Source organism: Mus pahari, chromosome 15 (genome assembly GCF_900095145.1).
Source record: "Mus pahari chromosome 15, PAHARI_EIJ_v1.1, whole genome shotgun sequence".
In the NCBI taxonomy this organism is placed as follows: domain Eukaryota; kingdom Metazoa; phylum Chordata; class Mammalia; order Rodentia; family Muridae; genus Mus; species Mus pahari.
In genome coordinates, this window is record NC_034604.1 from 38,613,824 (window position 1) to 38,632,451 (window position 18,628).

Genomic DNA, 18,628 nt, shown 5'->3' on the forward strand with positions numbered 1-18,628 from the left:
ACACCCTGGCAACTTGTCTGCTGGGCTGTTCGTCAAGCAACTTACCTCTTCTAAGTGTCCTTACAGGACAAGAATAACTGCAGAGTTGTGATGGCTCACATGTGAAAACATGTGGGATCCACAAAGCACTAATACTCATTTCTTGGATAAACGCCCCCCTTTCTCCTTCTCAAGTTACTTCTTGGGCATGATGTAGGCCCCCTTGTTCATCCTAACATAAACTCTATTCATTACACATGTTCATGCTTAGCTGTGTGGTGTTGTCATCTGCAATGTCTGAGAGCTGGAAGAAGTAATTGGTGAAGCTTACTCTAGTCTGGGTCTTTTCCCAGTTCCATGTCCTCAATATATTCATCCACGCCTTTGAACAGAAAGTCTGGGAAGAAGAAGGTAAGTTCAGATGCATTTATTCAACGAACCCGCTTGCTAAACATTACGGTAGCCTTAACAGAGTTCAAAATCTTGACTTTCAGCACTGCCCACCTTTTCGAATGAGGACAGGCTCTATGCGTTTCCTGTAGAAGAGATTTAAGGAAAATAAATTAAGGGTCGGCTTGAAGTTTACTGGCACAAACAAATGACTATGGGAGAATAGCAATGAAACTTAAAAATAATTCTACCTTTCTTTAAAAGACAGGCTTATGATTTATTTGGTTTCCCCTTTTTCTAATCCATTTATTCATTCTTGTGTTTATTGAGTATCTGTTGCTTTTTATCATGTCCACACAGGATACAACAGAGTAGAAAAACTGTAGGTCATTGTTCTTTACAGGCCTAATGGAGTGTTACCGGGAACCCTTGAAGCGCATCTCAAATCCACCTCTGCTTCTTTTACTACTGATGCTATGCACTTAGTGACCAGGTGGCCATCTGAGCTCTTGTCCAGGCTAGGGCGGGGCTTTCTCGATGTTTAACAGTTCAGCTTAGAAGATGGGGGCTTGATTCTGTCAAGCAACCTTGATTCCCATAACAACAGCCAGTACCAAGGTCGTCTTCTTTGGATAAAATTTTCTCTGCTGTTCCCATGTTACCTTGACCAAGTCAGTTTCTCTCACAAAACCTAAATGTCCTTTCAACTTTAAAATTGTTCTTAGTTACCAGAGTGCTTCTAGAATTCTCTCTTTAGTAACTGTTTCCTTGACCATACTGGCATGAAACTTTTTTTTATTTTTATTTTTATTTTTTATTGCTGAAGGACATGTGATACTCATCTACTTTCACAGATACATTTTTTGGATCCATTGTTTCTTCATTTTAACATTAATGTTAAATTATGATAGTGGCAATGTCAACATCATGCACATAAGCCTGTTATCCACAGCTGTGCTGTTCACTTTGGTACACTCTGCTCATTAGGCACATTTAGTTGTTTAATCTTAAATATTTAACACTATTTAAATGTCAGTGCTTCAGTGTACTATCTGTGTTGAAGAGCCAATGACTACTAGTCATGTATCGGCCCATACCAACAGACAACTTTTCTAACACCACAGAATGACCTGTTAGTAGTTGATTTTCTATGGAAATGTTATTGACAGTTTCTCTAAGAAAGCACAGAAGGCATATATCACCCTGATTTAACAAATCTGACAACTTCTGATAAATTTTTTTTAGATTTATTCATTTATTATATGTAAGTACACTGTAGCTATCTTCAGACACCCCAGAAGAGGGCATCGGATCTCATTACAGATGGTTGTGAGCCACCATGTGGTTGCTGGGGTTTGAACTCAGGACCTTTGGAAGAGCAGGCAGTGCTCTTAACTGCTGAGCCATCTCCCCAGCCCTAAAACTCCTGATAATTATGGGGCCCATCTTAAGAAAGCCCTGTTTGGTGTTTTCAGAGCATCACAAACCCCAGTAGTTAGGTTCAGGTCCTGGCTGTGGTAATAGTGACAACATAGGTCATTTTTGTGCAACTTACAAAATTTGCATTTTAATTAAAATATAGTCACACCACTTCTCCTTTTTCTTTCTCCACACCCTCCAAGTTCCCTCCATCTCAACCCTTCATCCCCCATCCACTTCTTTTCTATGTTTACTATTGTTATATGTGTGTGTGTGTGTGTGTGTGTGTGTGTGTGTGTGTGTGTGTGTGTACCAATGCATAGATAACACCTGCTGAGACTATTTTTGTTGTTTGCATGGGCAACTTTTGAAAATATTATTAATTTTAGATCTCAACTGACCACAGTTTCTCTTTTCTCCTCCCCTCCAAGACCCTCCTCTCTGGCCCTTGCTATCCACTCCACTTACTCCATTTCTATTAAAAAGCGGATATCAGTCATAATATACAGGTACCATGTTACACCCCACAGACACAAAGAAGCTAAGCAATTAGAACAGCCCAAGAAAGGAAGCTTGAATCTCACTGAGAAGGGGAAATAAAATAGTCATAAGAGGCAGGTAGAGGGAGGGACCTCAGAGAGAAAGGGGATGGGAACGGATAGAGGGATTTAGCATTCCATGAAAATGAATGGAAAACTGCAATTGTTGGGGTGAGAAGGTAGAGGGCATCTCATCTCCAGGCTGAGACCTGGGATAAGAGAGGCCCAAAAATCAAAGGGGGTGCCCTTAACTGTGCTTCACTACATTGGGGATATGGAACCTGAACAGGCCACCTCCTGTAGCCAGGCAGGAACCCTAGTGGAGTAATAGAGACACCAACCTCCCCATAAATCATTCAATCCAAATTTATCCTCTCTACAAAAATGCAGGCATGGGGAATGGAGCAGAGACTGAGAGAATATATAACCAATAACTGGCCCAACTTGAGATTCATCCCATAGGCAAGCTATTAATGATTCTCTGTTATGCTTGCAGACAGAAGCAAGTTTTCCTCTGAAAGGCTACACTGGGCAGCATATTTAGACAGATACAGACACCCACAGCCAAACAGTGGATGGAATGTGAAGACTCTTATGGAAGGATAGGACAAAGGATTGTAGCCCAAAGGAGATAAGAACTCCACAGGAAGACCAATAGAGTCAACTAACCAGGACACTTGAGGCTCTCAGAGTCTGAATTACCAACCAAAAAACATACATGGGCTAGACTTAGGCTTCCCTGTGATGTGTAGCAGATGTGCAGCTTGGTCTTTGTGTGGGTCCCAAACAACTGGATCAGGAGCTGTCCCAAAAGCTGTTTGTTCCCTGTAGGTGGAATATGTTCTTATAGCTGGGATGACTTGTCTTGCCTCAGTGGGTAGAAAGCGCCTAGCCTCAAGGAGACTTGAAATGCTAGGGTCAGGGGATAGCAGGGGCAGGTCCACTTAACTCAGAGCAGAAGGGGAACAGGGTGGGCGAAGGACTATAGGAGGGGGTCACTGGAAGGGGGCAGTACACAGGATGTAAAGTGACTAGGTAAAAATCTTAAATTAAATTAATCTAACAAAAAAAATGAAAGAAAGAAAGAAAAAGAAAGAGAAAAAGAAAAGGCCACGCCTCCCATGGATCACCAACCAAACCTGGGCTAGCACATTACAGTAGAAGTAGACACCATTCTTGTATTAAGGCTGGACAAAGCCACCCAGTATGAGGAAAAGCATCCCAGATGCCAGCAAGAGAGTCAAAAACAGCCCCTGTTCCCACTGTTAGGACTCCCAGAAGAAGACCAAACTACACATCTGTAACATATGCAGAGGGCCTAAGTCAGTTGTATACAGGCTCTCTTGGTTGCCAAGTTCAGCCTCTGTGAGCCCCTATCAGCCCGGTTTAGTTGATTCTGTGGGGTTTTGTGTGGTGTCCTTGTCCCCTCTGGTTCCTACAGTCCTTTCTACCCTCCTTTCCCAAGTTCTACCTAAAGTTTGGATGTGGGTCTGTGTCAGCATCTCTGTTAGCAATCATGCTAGGCTCCTGTCTGCAAGCATAGTAGAGTATCATTAGGAATCATTTTATTGACTCCCCCCCCCCAATCCTGTTTGATTTTACCCTAGGTCTCTGGACTATCTAGTCTCTGGGTCTTCGGCAACCAAGCAGTGTAAGGGGTGGGCTCCCTGTTGGACTTTTAATGGGGGCAATAGAAACAAAGGCACTATAGAAACCTTAGAATATCTCTTATGTTTGAGAAAGCCTAACTTATATCGAGACCTAAGTATTATTTCAGAACACAGAGTGAAACGTTGCATGCTCAGACAGTCGAATGTGCCTCTTACATCTGCACGTATTTGAAAGAACGCAAAGAGAGAATGGCAGCCAGTAGGTTCAAAGGTCAGAGGAGTGAGTGTTCAGCACTTCCCTCGTATTTTCCCAATGCTTCACTCTAAATAGAGGCCTTTGGACTTTAGACCTCACACTTGGACTTTTCACAAGTCCCCAGGGGGTTCTGGGGCCTTCCTACGCCCTGTGGATGGGAATAATGATACTTGACCTTAATGTCAACAACATGGGTCATGAGAAAATTAACAAGTGGTTTCAAATGCACTCTTTCCAAAATGTTCACCTGCTCCTTCCAACCCCCGAGCCAGGGCCTCAACCACTGGCCCAGGTGGACAGGTGACAGAACAGACTGGTTTGGAACTCAGGTTTCTTCTGCCTGAGCCTGTCGTGCAGGAGAAACAGGCTTGTGCCTGGCACCTTTTACACAATGGACACACACCCATCATGAAGCCAAATGCCTACTGTTTGGAGTCTACAATGTGTACAATCCTGGATAAACAGAGAGACTTTTCTGAAATCATTTAGAGCCATCCTTGAGGAGAGTATGCATCATAGAAGAGAGATTTATGCAGAGCAATAATGACAATTTATAGTCCCTTGAGCCTGAGCTGAAGTCTTTAACATAGAGTCAATTATAGAAAATCTAAGTGTTTGCTGTCAGTTTGGGGGTCACTGTTGTTTGTTTGAAATTCAGAACCTCATTTAAAAGGCATTCTTTTCATTAGGCCTTTCTTGACCCTTTCAGTTAGAGGATATTATCATCGTTGTTTTGGTCATGTAACACTTTACACTCTGTTGGCAATTGCCACAACTTACAAGAAGCAATTACATGTGCTTATGAGGTTTTGTTTGTTTGTTTGTTTGTACTTTGTAACAGCCACATGGGAAACAGGGAAGGCTTAGCATAATGACTGGCATATAGAAACTACTTAGTCACATTGTAAGAGAAAAATTGTGACACAGCTGTTTGTCCCAGTGTTCTGAGTCTGATTGCTATTCCCCAACATTAAATATTTCAGAAAATTAAACTTTTTTGAGGCTAGCTCTCATAAACCATGAATACAAATGTTATAAAATATATGTTTGTTCACTAAAGTCTATATAAATCATACTTGTTAATGATAGGGTACATTAGAATTATGTAGTTTCTGCTATTATCAAGAACTGATCTGTTTTTTTCCAGATTAAAGACATTTTGTATGTATAAGCTTTTTGAAAATCTAAAATATCAATGTATTGCTTTAAAAAATGGGGCTTTTGGCCGGGCATGGTGGCACACGCCTTTAAGGATTAAAAAATTCTACAAACAAACAAAATGAAAAAGAGTCATTTTGCTTCTCAGGTTATAACAACAACAATGAAGTCAGGAAAAGAACTGAGCTTGGACCTGGCAGTGGTGGCGCACGCCTTTAATCCCAGCACTTGGGAGGCAGAGGCAGGCAGATTTCTGAGTTCGAGGCCAGCCTAGTCTACAGAGTGAGTTCCAGGACAGCCAAGGCTATACAGAGAAACCCTGTCTTGAACCCCCCCCCCAAAAAATGGGGCTTTTATCATCCAAGCAATTTTAAATCATATCATAACTAACTTATGAAAAGAAAGTTCCGTTTATTGACCTAGCATTTAAAACGATAACATATGTGAAATTCTAATGATAAATAACTTAAAATTAAACTTTATCCTCACCTGTTTTCAGAGCACAGAACACATTCATTGGCGTAAGTAATTCCATCAATCCCACACACAGGGTCATATATTCTGGGACATCCCACCATTGCATTACGGCAATCAGGCTAAACACAGAATTAAAGAGTCATTTTCTATCATTTCCCAATGTTTGGTTTTATAATAAAATATTAAGACTTTTAAGATTTGTTTGTTTGGTTTTTTTTTTTTTTTGAAGTTAAGATAATGACACTGGGCATTGTACAAAAAGACAACAACAACAATAGAAGTAAATCTGCCCTGAAATCAGAAAAGCTGAGTTAAAGCCAAATTATAGTCCTTTCCCAGTTATATGACATCATGGGTCTACTAGTTCCTTTCTTGATTTCAGCCAGTTCATCTGCAAGTTAGGAAAAATGAGCATTTCCCCACTTAAGGCGTGATGCTTCCATGAGATTGGATAAGAGGAGGGAGATAGCACCAACTGCTGACAGGATCGTCATCCTAGATGGCTGTGCTTGGGGTTCTTGGTTTGTGTTTTCTAGTAAAAGCTGATTTTCATTAAATACATCTTAGAGGGCTCTGTCTTATATTTTATGTATTGTTCTATTGGAAACGTCTCACCCTTTAATCAAAACTGTCAGTTATCCATTTATTGATCTATCCTTGAAAAACCTTGTAAAGTTATCATCGCACTCTCCTTCAAGGGAAGACTTACAAAGTGACGAATTGACTTAAAGTCACATATCTAGTGATCCTTGGATCCTGGTTCTCATTTCCTGGGCATTACCTCATTACCTTTTCATCATAGGATATCGTCCTTGCCTTGCTAACTTCTATTCTTCATGGATCAATACTTGGACAACTAGATTTTGGCTTCTAACGGTGCCAGGTTTTTTCTGTAGTGCTTACCCAAAATGTAATGATTTATCCACTTAAACTTCAGGTTCATCCCCGATTTTCTCTAGGTATTTGTATGTACTGAGATGAGGGTCATTTCCTCCTCTAGTCTACTTTGGGATTCAGAAGCAATGAAAGCCATCATGATCAAGTCAGGAGTAAGAGCTACTTGGAATGAACATGAGAGCTTCCACTTAAACTACTTGTCCCACCAGCCAGTCCTAGTGTATGTATAAAAATCTCCTTTAGAACAGGAAGTAGACAATTACAGGGGCATCAGTGGGCGGGTCTTTCAACACAGCACCATGCAGATGGGGGAATCCTGCATTTAGCAGCCGAGGTTCCCTAACAGTTGAACCCCTAGTCCTGACATGGATTACTAGAAAAGTAAATGCTAGATTGTACATTCCCCCTGTCCCTTTTCTGTCAAGGTCTTACTGTGTAGTCCAAACTGACCTTAAACTTGGTTCATAACCCAGGCTCCCAAGTGCTTTGGATTGTAAACATGCACAACTATACATGCTCCGATCCTGGCTATACTTTTACTGGATCAAACGATTTCAGTCTGTATAGGAGATTAGAGAATTAAGAAATTATAAAGTAGCTGGGTGGCAGTGGTGTGTACCTTTAACCCCAGCATTTGGGAGATCTCTGGGAGTTTAAGGGTAGCTTCCTCTATGGAGTGAGTTCCAGGAGAAGGAGGACTACACAGAGAAATCATTTCTCAACCCCTCCCAAAGAGATTATAAATTATAAAAGTCTCTTTACCTCTTTTCCAGTCACCTTAGCTGAAAAAGTGTCACCTAGAAAACATAAATCAAAATCAACCTGGATCCCAAATAAAGAAGCTAGAGCTGTTGTTAGTTGTCAAAGAATATAGTTTTCCTATGACACTTCTGCTTGCACAGTCTGCTTCCCAACTCTTTTATTTGCATGGACTTTCAAGGACACCAGATGAGTTTTCTTCACTCTCTGCCTGCTAAGATTTTGAATAGAAACAAGTAAAATGTTGACCATTTCTGAGTACTTCATTTTGGCATTTTAGGAAATTCGATCTACTTCCTTGAGAATAGAAACCGTCTACTCAGAACTTTAAATTTGTAGGCACTACTAACTGTTCAGATACCTTTGACATGTCCATCAGTGATCTTTCTGAATGCAATAGACTTTTCATCTCACAGTCAGTGAATTATAAGTATCTGTACCTCAGGGTATTGGTGGCAGTATGGGAAATAGCCATCAGGTCTTCTGATGTCATTAAGTTCCTTCTGTAAACAATGTTAAAAATAGGACTTTGCCGACAGCTCACCACCTGTTCTCAAAGAGCTTTTTCCTGCAGGTGCATTACACCAAGGCACCATATTTTAAACCTGTATTTCATGTATTTTCGAAGTTCAGAAAAGACTCAATTTGTTCTTCAGAAAACAAGTCTTGCAGACATGAACACATATGATACACATACACATATGTAACCACAATTGAAGAAAACTGAACTTGAAAGAGAGCGTGGAAGTCATGGCAGGGTTTGGCAGAAAGAATGGTAAGGGAAAATGATGTAATTATATTGTAATGTAAAAAAGTATTGCTTTTTGAAGTAGATGGTAACTGTGAATGGGAATGCTTGGGAAGGATCTAATCTGATAGCTCCCAAAGTAGAAATGTTTCCCAAACTTAATTTTCAGTCAGGAATCTCTGAGGGAAAAGAAAGATCTCTGGGACTCATCAAAGAAGATGCAGCTTTTGGGGTCCCCTTGGATCCAGAATGTAAATGAGGCTAAAAATTAATGAGCAGGGGCTCACTACAGGCATTTAGTTATATTAATTATTAGGCATGAGGTGGGATAAAGGGGCTCTTGCTTCCATAAATATTTGTCTGAAACAATAAGCAGCTTAGTGAAGCACAGCTTTGACTCTTGTCAAAAATCTCTGCTCAGTGAGTGACAGAGGTAAAAATATTAAATAATGTCAGTTACAAAAACCAAACTGACCGCAGACTCAGAATCCTCTCTCAACATTCTCATGGAAAGTATGGGGATTCCTTCCTGTGTTCAAACAGGATTTTTTTTTTTCTCGAAACATTTAACAGATCAAATATAAAACTTTTAATCAACAAAACTTCTCTGCAGACTAAGTGGCCGTCATTGTTATCTATTTTATGCAAGTTGCTAAGAATTTAAATTTTGGAAGTCAGCATTGGATTTACATAGTCCAGTAGCCATTTCTACAGTTAGAAGGGTATTTTTAGATGGAAACTCTTTCTTTGCCACCACATCCCTAATGAAGTAGCAGCCTTGTCTTTAGAGCAAGCCGCAACTATCTCTGGGGACATCTTACCTGAACATCTTTCCTCCTTTGTGTTAGCTATAACCATTTATCCTGTTTAATTTGTGCTAGAAACATTTCTGTTATTCAACTCATTGGCATCAGTTCACCAGACTATCTAAATTTACAGGATGTATAAAATGACAAAATGACAGGTATAAAATGACAGGCAGATTTAAAAAAAAATAATAATAATTTCTGAAGAATATATGAACACACCTACCTGCTAAACTCAGCAGGGTCAAAGCACTGAGAAGAAAGATGATAGCCACCTTCATTGTTGAAGATCTGGGTGCAAAAGCCAGAAGAACTGTACAGGGTGCTTCTCTTCAGAAACTGAGGAGTGGTCATATAGGCAGATGGTAATACAGGCTCCACCCACTGTGCCCTATAATAGGTATCTTTGGTTATTGATTGACATGTGTGGCCTCCGGGCTGGGGAAAATGTTACCTAGGTAGGAAAAAGGGCAGAAAAGATTGGACCCAAATTCTGCCAGGAAAAGCAAATTAGCTGCATTCCTGACATCTTCTTTTGGGCAAGCCTCCTCCATTCCTGAGCTGTGGTTTTCTTATCTGTTTGGGAAGTCAAAGGTCTCCTTTGTCTCTTCTGTAGTTCTGAATGGATGGGCAGACATGCAGAACCCAAACACGATTTCCATTCTTCTCTTTCTCCCGTTCTTCCGTTCTTGAATTTCCCCTCACCCCCCCCCCTTTTTTTTTCTCTTTATCTGCTGTGCATTCCTTAAATCCTGACAGACTGGTGCCAGGGTGGGGTACAAGATAAGGAGAGTTCGGTTCTGTCTCCTGTGTCCTGGGGCTGTGTGTCCTAACCAGATTAGCTGCATGCCTCTAGAAAATTCGTTTACTTTCCTATTGCCTGAACTTATGCAATTAAAATAATGGTAGTAAATAATCCAAAGGAATGATTCTTTATTAACCAATGTGTACTGAGCATCTACCAAACCTGTTATCTATTTTTTTTTTTCATTTTTCTGCCTGTCTTGCCAGTAGAAAAAAAACCTGTCACCTTGTTTCAGACTCTTTCCCAGGGTGTTTGTATAACAAGCAGTCTTGACCAATGAAGCAATGTCTCCCATTGTCACAAAGGGTCAGTTGTTTCTGTTTTGTTTTGTTTTTCTCTCTAGAACAATAGAGACACATATTTCCCAGCAACACTCAGATTTGGCTACTGCTTTCTTAACACAACTAGGGACTCTCCTAATAGCACAAGACAATTTCTCTTCAGCACTCATGTGATCCCCCCCTACATCATCTTTGGGAAATTGCCGTTTGATACAAATATTGACACGTTAGCCATTGTTATAAGATAATTAAATCACTTGCCAGAACGTGGTGCCTGGCTTCTGTCAACATCCCCAAATGGTGGCTGGCTAAAGTGTTAGCTAACTAGTAGGGTAAATTCTCAAACCTTCTCAAAGTCTTCAGAACTGTTCAACACTAGTCATGTCTTGGGATATATTAGTAGATACAAATAACATGGAAGTCTATGCTTTGTGAAGTTTGCATGCATTTTAGTTGAGGAGACAGACAAGAGATGATGCTAAAAGGCTATACAAATATTCAGATGACAAATTTTTGGAGAGAAGTAGAGAGACAATATAACGAAGGTGGGGATATGCATGACAAAGTGGTAAGAAGAGACATCGATGAGTAGGGGGCATCCAAACAGAAGGAAGTGAGGGTTCAATCTACAGGCATAGCTATGAGTGTCTACTCCACTCAGAGAGACTAGCCAGAGCCAGGAAGAAGGAGCTGATGTGCTTGACACACATCGAGCATGACAGTCCACCTGGAGGAAAGTGAGAAAGAGAAAAGTGGGTGATGATGTGAAGGATACAGGAAGGGCCCAAGTCATGAGGGGACATGAGGGACATGAGGGGATCGTTATGAATAGAAAAACTCGAGGGACATGAAGTTTGATATCTTCCACAGGACATCAAATAGGCATTGCTAGTGTGGCATACCCTGTGCTATTATTTTAACCACTTAACAACCTTAAGTATATTTTTCTTAATTTTTCTGTTTCTTTTTTATTTTATAGTGATTGCCCAAACTAAAACCAAAGTATTCACCTTGATGCTATCCTTACCAATCACCACCATCCCTCCCCAACCCCATAGATTTGGCTCTATCTCCAAAATGTACGCTTCCAACCATGTTCACTGTTGCATCTTAGACAACACTACGTCTTCCACTTTGGCTTGCCACCAGTTCTTCCAGATGTTTCCCCTCTGTCTTTTGTCTTCAGAAGTCTGTCCTGCGGAATGGTCTCTGTAGAATGATTCTGATCACACTTCCTCCAGTTTGTTGTTCTCCAAAGTCTTTGGGAAGAATTTAGACTCCTCTTGCTTTATCTCTGGCCAGCCTCCCTCTTAATCTCCCAGCCGTGTTGGTCATTTCTTTATTCCTCCTGGATAAGAAGTAAAACATAAAGCCTTCAACCTTTGAGACATGGTAATAAAATTTTTCTCAGTTACATTCAGCTCTCTGTTGTATATTTCATAGAATTGTTTATGTCACTTAAAATAATTTTAATTTTATGGACTTAAGAGATCGCCCTGAATTTATGAGTACACGCTGCTATTTCAGAAGAACAAGGTTCAATTTCCAGGACCTATTTGGATCCTCATAACCATCTGTAACTCAGTTCTAGTGAACCTTAGGTCTTCTTGTGACCTCTGCATGCATCAGACATACGCATAGCATACATACATGCACTCATAGGCAAAAAAGTTATATACATAACTATTTTTTAAAATAATTTTAAATCTATAATGATAGACAAAATCTGTTTACTTTTGGGTAATGAATATGGTTGTTGTACTTAGGAAAATACCTGCAAAATACTGGATATTAAATAATATTTGCTGAAAATAGACATTTAGTAAAATGTAAATATCTGGATTTTTCCAAAAGATCAAAGGTCATGTCTTGTTCATTTATGTGTTTTCATTCTTTCCCTTATGGTATTCTATTCTGGGTTCATTTATTGGTTTATCTATTCAAGTCTTGATATAATAAAAATACTCCTTGTTTTCTTCTATCTGTAAACTCTTGTGTGCATGTTTGGGACATGGCTGTTTTCTGCCACCACGAAGCGTTGTTTCAATCAGTAACATTCTTGCTTTTCACCTAATCTTATCAGTTATGTAGTGATAACACTGCTGTCAAGAAAGCTTCAAAGCCATTGTTAAGGTGAGTTCATACTTGATCAGGTAACTTCTTTTGTTACAACAATGTAAGGGGCAGTCTCAGTGTGGGTGAGGGCATTGTCCTAGGCATACTTTAAGCAATATTAGCAGCCATGACAGCATTCTGATTTAGGTTTGCAGATTCTAAAGTCTGGACAGTGATTTGAGCACTCATTGACTCTGAATCTGGGGTGGAGGAATCATGTTATAGTGAATAGCTATGCAAAAATCATGAAGACAGAAAAGTAAATGACATTATAGTGGCAACTTCACACTTTTGATTCTATTTGGCCTCATAATTCATTAATCTTCACCTGTGTCTTGGGAAACACTTCAGGGCAGTGTGAATTCCAAGTAATTTTGTGATTCTGAATGTTAACGTGGGAGTTCTGGTAAGAAATTAGCCATGGTGTTGGGGAAAGAATGGCCTTTTAAGTGTCACATTAAAGGCAGTGAAGAAAGCCCCTGAAGAAGGGAGGCCTGGTTTCAAGACTCAATTTACTATTTTACCTATGAGGTGACACTATTTCCCCAGAGACAAATGTATACATTAAAATGTATTTGTTTGGTAAGAGAATAAGCTTTGAATGTGTACATAAATATTGCACAGAGATATTTGATCTGGATTTACAATTGCTTGTCGGTAACAATATGATCCCCCTTTCGTGGGTTGGAGGAATGGAGAATGGATGTAAGCTTTCTGTGCTCAGTGTCTGGAGGACTGAGCAGGCTATGACTGGAACAACCCTGATACTCATGTACTCAACTTTTGGTCATGCTTAGAATGTTTACATCGCCTAACCTTGTGAACATCTCTTCACCTTCTTTATTTCTCTGTGTACATTGGGAACTCAAGCAAACACATGACCTATTCCCCACTGAGGTAAGGACTGATTATGTACGTGGAAAAAGAATGATGACAAGCCTTAGGAGAACTGTTTTAATGGATGCTGACGAAACTTGCTGGAATGAGGACGTTGGAAAGGCATCTGTTGATTTTCACATCCTGTACCAAGGTTTACCTTGTAAAGAAAAGGAAGACGTCAAGCCTAAGATGTTTGGGCTGACCTTTGCCAATGCTCTTGATAGCTGAGTCTTTCTGATGCCTGTCTTTTGAGATAGGGGCTCCTATAGCACAACCTGGCCTCACACTATGTAGTTAAGACAGAGCTTGAAATACTTATCCTCCAGATTCTGCCTCTTGAACGCAGGGATTAACATGTGACTTCATGTCCTGATTAACTCAGTTGCATCTTAGCATCATTCTTAGTTGATTATTATTATTATTATTATTATTATTATTAATTATTATTATTTCAAGGAACTTTGTCTCTGTCTCTGTCTCTCTCTGTCTCTCTGTCTCTGTCTGTCTGTCTGTCTGTCTGTCTGTCTGTCTGTCTGTCTGTCTGTCTGTCTGTCTGTATATCTGTCTCTTACTCTCATACAGTATGTGCATGAATACATGAATGCCCATGCATGAACCTGTAGAGGTCAAAGGATAAACTGAGGTACCTTGCTCTATCATCATGTGCTCTGCAGTGTCACCATTTACATCTAGGCTGACTGGCCAGTACACCCCAGCAATCATCCTGTCTCTGCGCCTAACACCAGTGCTGGACTTAATAAGCCTCTGTAGTTACACTCCACTTTTTAAAAAGCTTATATGGAGTTCTTCATTTTTTTTTAATTCTTCAATTTATTTCCTGCTCACTGACCCCTCCCAGTCATCCCCTCCTACAATCCTTTCACCATCCCCATCCCCATCCCCATCCCCATCCCCATCCCCTTAATCTCCGAGTGAGTGAGCTCCCCCACCCTGGGTAGTCTTCCATCCTGGCATATCAAGACTGTGAGACTAAATGAATTCTCTCCCATTGAGGCCATACAAGGCAGCCCAGCTTGATTAACATATCCCACATATGGGGAACAGCTTTTGGGATAGTTCCCACTCCAGTTGTTTGGGACCCACAATTGTATATCTTCTACATGTGAGCAGGGAGGTCAAGGTCCAGCCCATGTATGTTCTTTGGTTTGTGGTTTAGTCTCTGAGAGCCCCAAGGGTCCAGGCTAGTTGGCTCTGTTGGTCTTTCTGTGTTGTTCCTATCCTCTTCAGGTCTGCAATCCTATATCCTATTCTACCATAAGAGCCTCCAGGCTCCATCCACTGTTTGGCTGTAGGTGTCTGCATCTGTCTGAGGTCAACTTCTGGGTGGAGCCTCTCAGAGGACAGCCACGCTAGATTCCTGTCTGCAAGCATAACAGAATATGATAAATAGTGTCAGAAATTGGTGCTTGCTCACGGGATGGGTCTCAGGTTGGGCCTTTTATGGGTTGGCCATTCTCATATATGTGTGGGTGAATACCCTCTCCATTCTCTGTCTCTACATTTCTTGTGGACAGGATAAATTTTGGATCAATGTGTTTATGGGTGGGTTGGCATAATTATTGCTCCACTGGATACCTCACTTTTTTTATGTGGGTACTGAGGATCTGATCTAAGGTCTCATATTTGTGAGATAAACTCCCATGCCCTAGATACATCTATCATAATCACCTTCTAATGAGATGCTTACATTTTACAGGCTCCATGATACACTCTGAAGAAAACAATTTTTAATAATTGAGTCACATTTAGCAATATTTTCATTTATTTTTAGGATTTTTAAAAGTATATTCTCTTTGTAAAACAGTTTACCCACCATAAGGGAATCAGTTGATTATGGTGGATGGTGTTAACAGAAGTTACAATAGAACTTTTTAAAAGCATGGATTTGGGGGTCATTTTTGATGACTAAAGTTACAACAATTCATGCAGTTTGACTCTTGCTGGGAGCCATATGGCCATATATGTGTGGGTGCATATTCTCTACCTTTGCTGAGATGCTGGAAGGGCATGTTCATGGGGAAGAAAGGGAATTAATGGCTGCTGCTGCCATCTACTTCTGGGACATCCATCACTCTCACTCAGATGTCATGATCATGGGCCAGTAGCATCCTGGTACGTAGGAAGTGAAAGTCCTTGCAAGGGAGACAGGTCTTTCAAAGGGAGAATCTCTAAGCTGGTGGCAATTGTCTTTTAAGTTGCTGTTCTTCAGTGGTTAGACTAGAAATAAATGAACACCAAACAGGAAGTTATAAGGAACTATAGCTATTGTAACTAAACCGGATCCAAGTTAACCAAGCCAAAAGGAAACTTACCAGAAACAGATAATAATTAGTCACTCCTGACTTAAAACTAACTAAACTAGAAGATCACAAGACATAAGCTAAACATATTCTCTTTGGTTGGTCCCAAATGGTGGGATACTATGTTCATACCCAAGGCCCATGAAGTATAGTACCTGGGTCTCCGTTGTTCCCAGCTTGTCATGGCAGATTGCTTTTTACTTGTGCTCTGCTAAATCTGCAGTCTTTCTTCTTTCTTTCTCTTCTTTTACCTCTTTTCCCCCAATGCTGGCCAAATAGCTAAGTCTGTTTGCCCTATCTCTCAAGGTATTCTGTCTCCTGGATAACTTGACCCGACAGCTACTCGAGGAGGTCTAATGCTTAGCCTGCCTGACTTCTAGAGCTTACCTTCCTTTCACCATTTTCCCTTCCACTTGGCAGCTGCTAAGAACCACAGTTCCCTCAGTTTTCAATAAAATTATCATTGTCTTTCCTTCTGAGGGCGTTTTATATTTTCTTAATCTACAGATTTAAAAAGCTGCTAGTGGACTTGTATCCCCTTGTGGCAATACCATGGGAACCTTATGTTCCTGGAACTTTATTCTTACATCATACCTGCTGGCCCTTCTCCCACCATTTCTGTTTCTCACAAGTGTTCCATCTTTATTAATATCGTGCACATCAAGAGGAAGTTATCCTTCCTTCTACTATGTATTTCTTTGCTATTACAGGTATGCTTTTGAGTCTAAGGATTGCTTAAGCATATGGGAAATATACCCCAACCATTCCCGTAGAGAAGTTGAACTTCTCTAATCATTTAACTGGAGCTGAAGTCCCCCCACCCACCCTTTTCTTTTGTTGTTTGATAGACAATGAGGAAGATAGTGCTTATGTACAGATTGTTCTGATAGTTATCACACATTCGTTTGATGGTTGTTTTTAACCTGTTGCTTGCTTTCACTAAATGATTACCACAAAACATACATCAGTACGTTATTTTGGCCCCAGGGAGTGGAAGAGTTTAAAATTAAAGTTCCACATTTAGCTGAAGTTGTAAAGCTGATTACATTGAATGCACAAGGCAAGGTAAGGTTGCTTTCATTGTTTTCTTAAAGGCAAGTTAAACTTAAACAGGCTGTGTACACAAGAGGACAGGAGATTGAGTACACACTTTTAAATGATCTCAGAGCACTCTTTAACTTGTTTACAACATCTGAAGAGACCTTAGTCTTTAAGGGAAGTAATATTTTCAGATCAAGTTATTATCAAAAGAAATACAGCTAGGTTTAGGGGGATTTAAACACATTTTGAAATTTTTTAATTAGATATTTTCTTTATTTACATTTCCAATGTTATTCCCTTTCCTAGTTTATCCTCTGAAAAATCCCCTATCCTCTCCCCCTCCCCCTGCTCTCCAACCCACTCACTCCTGCTTATTGGCCCAGGCATTCCCTTATACTGGGGCATAGAACCTTCACAGGACCAAGGGCCTCTCCTCCCATTGATGACCTACTAGACCATCCTTTGCTACATATGCAGCTAGAGCCATGAGTTCCTCCATGTGTTTTCTTTGATTGGTGGTTTAGTCCCAGGGAGCTCTGGGGTTACTGGTTAGTTCATATTGTTGTTCCTCCTAGGGGGCTGCAAACTCCTTCATCTCCTTGGGTCCTTTTTCTAGCTCCTTCATTTGGGACCCTGTGCTCTGTCTAATGTATGAATGTGAGTATCCACTTCTGTATTAGTCAGGCATTGGCAAAGCCTCTCAGGAGACAGCTGTATCAGACTCCTGTAACCAAGCTCTTGTTGGCATATGCAATAGTGTCTAGGTTTGGTGGTTGTTTATGGGATGAATCCTCAGGTGGGGCACTTTCTGTATGGTCATTCCTTCAAGTTTATCACATGTTACGTGGCCATTTCAGCATGCGTTTCCAATGTCTGCAGCTGTCATATTTCTGAATCTCAGGCAGAGGTTTAAGTACTACAGATCTGCTGGTCATCAACTCAAACCTGATACTTCAGATGATGGGGAGCAGTGGATCCCAATACACAGTAGACACCTCCACGAGTGATAGAGTTCATTAGTCCTGTAACTGCAAGGTTATATGAGCCAGTGACTGGGTCTTACAGTCTGACAGCAGTGGATGCTCTCCTTTAGACTTTCCTGACCCCAAGCTAACAAACAGGAAGGTGACCTTAACATAGTAAATGCAGTTACTATTCCGTCTTAGCCATGCCCTGAGTTGGAGGCCACTCATCGCAACTCTTAGTGACCTTCAGGTTAAAACTAACAATGTTAAAAGGAAATACTTGTTGTTGGTTGGCCTAAAAGGGAGGGCTCTGCTTCCATGCCCAAGGCCAGTGTCTCCCTGTGATAAAGGCAATTTTGCATCTTTTCAATAAAGTATACAAGGAACAAAGGCCTTTATTCTTGAAGAGGTCTGTTTACTTGCACTCCTCTTAAAGTGGAGTCTTCTCTCTTCCTCTTTCTCCTTTCGAAACAGTCATTTATCTCATCTTTGGCCTCAGAGGAATTCTATTTGTATCCATGCTATACCTTTAGGTATTTTCTAATAATGTCTAAGGCCCAACTGAAATTCCCTCTTTGAGATGGCCTAGTCTAGCAAGTTCTCTATCTTGAACATTCTATTAAGCTTTTCATCTGTAGAGTGTGTTTGGTTTTACTTTTGTAATTTTAAAGAGGAATGTTTTCCCGGAACAATGAAATGCTTACACATCACCCCAGGGATTCCGATAAAGGCAGATAATGATGTCTCAGTTCCATTCATTATTTCCTGAAACTTGTACTTTTTGCTCACCTTCCACACAGACAGGAACTATATTTCCTTTATTTTCATGTTGTTTATGAGTGACAGCTTATTTTTGTTCTTAGTTCTGTTCTTCTGCTGATCGCAAACCCAAGAGGAAGTATCTCAACTTCACTACTTCCTTAGCATGTGGGAATAGTAAAGTGAAAGTTTCATTCAACAAGTTTTACCTGTATTTAATATATATCAGGAGTTGGGGGAAGGAATATATAAATTTCATTTTCATGAATCCCAAAAGATGGAGATAGAGGAATCATAAAAGGGAAGGCATTGGAGATGGCAAACACATGTACTTGTTTTGAAGACATCCATCACTGAAGTTTCTTCTGCATCCATTCTCACTCGGTCCTTATGTGTGCCTCCATAATACAGCATTAAATTAAGA

General features: G+C 40.4%; 1 protein-coding gene across 1 annotated transcript; it reads right to left on the reverse strand.

The window, feature by feature from the left end:
• Positions 1-394: 394 nt before the first annotated feature.
• On the reverse strand, positions 395-9,407 carry Spink1 (serine peptidase inhibitor, Kazal type 1). The gene is made up of 4 exons (XM_021215084.1): positions 9,265-9,407; positions 7,488-7,522; positions 5,841-5,947; positions 395-515 (listed from the first exon to the last, which is right to left on the reverse strand). The coding sequence occupies exons 1-4, from the start codon at positions 9,317-9,319 to the stop codon at positions 470-472; spliced, it is 243 nt and encodes an 80-aa protein (XP_021070743.1). The 5' UTR covers positions 9,320-9,407; the 3' UTR covers positions 395-469.
• Positions 9,408-18,628: the final 9,221 nt, after the last annotated feature.

Bases quoted from the DNA above. Each gene is read 5' to 3' on its own strand.
- Spink1 (XM_021215084.1), bottom strand. From the start codon at position 9,319: ATGAAGGTGGCTATCATCTTTCTTCTCAGTGCTTTGACCCTGCTGAGT. The intron at 5,948-7,487 runs GTAAAGAGACTT...TTCTGTGTTTAG, and splicing joins CTAAGGTGACTGGAAAAGAG to CCTGATTGCCGTAATGCAAT. The intron at 516-5,840 runs GTGAGGATAAAG...TCTCTTCTACAG, and splicing joins GTTCTGTGCTCTGAAAACAG to GAAACGCATAGAGCCTGTCC.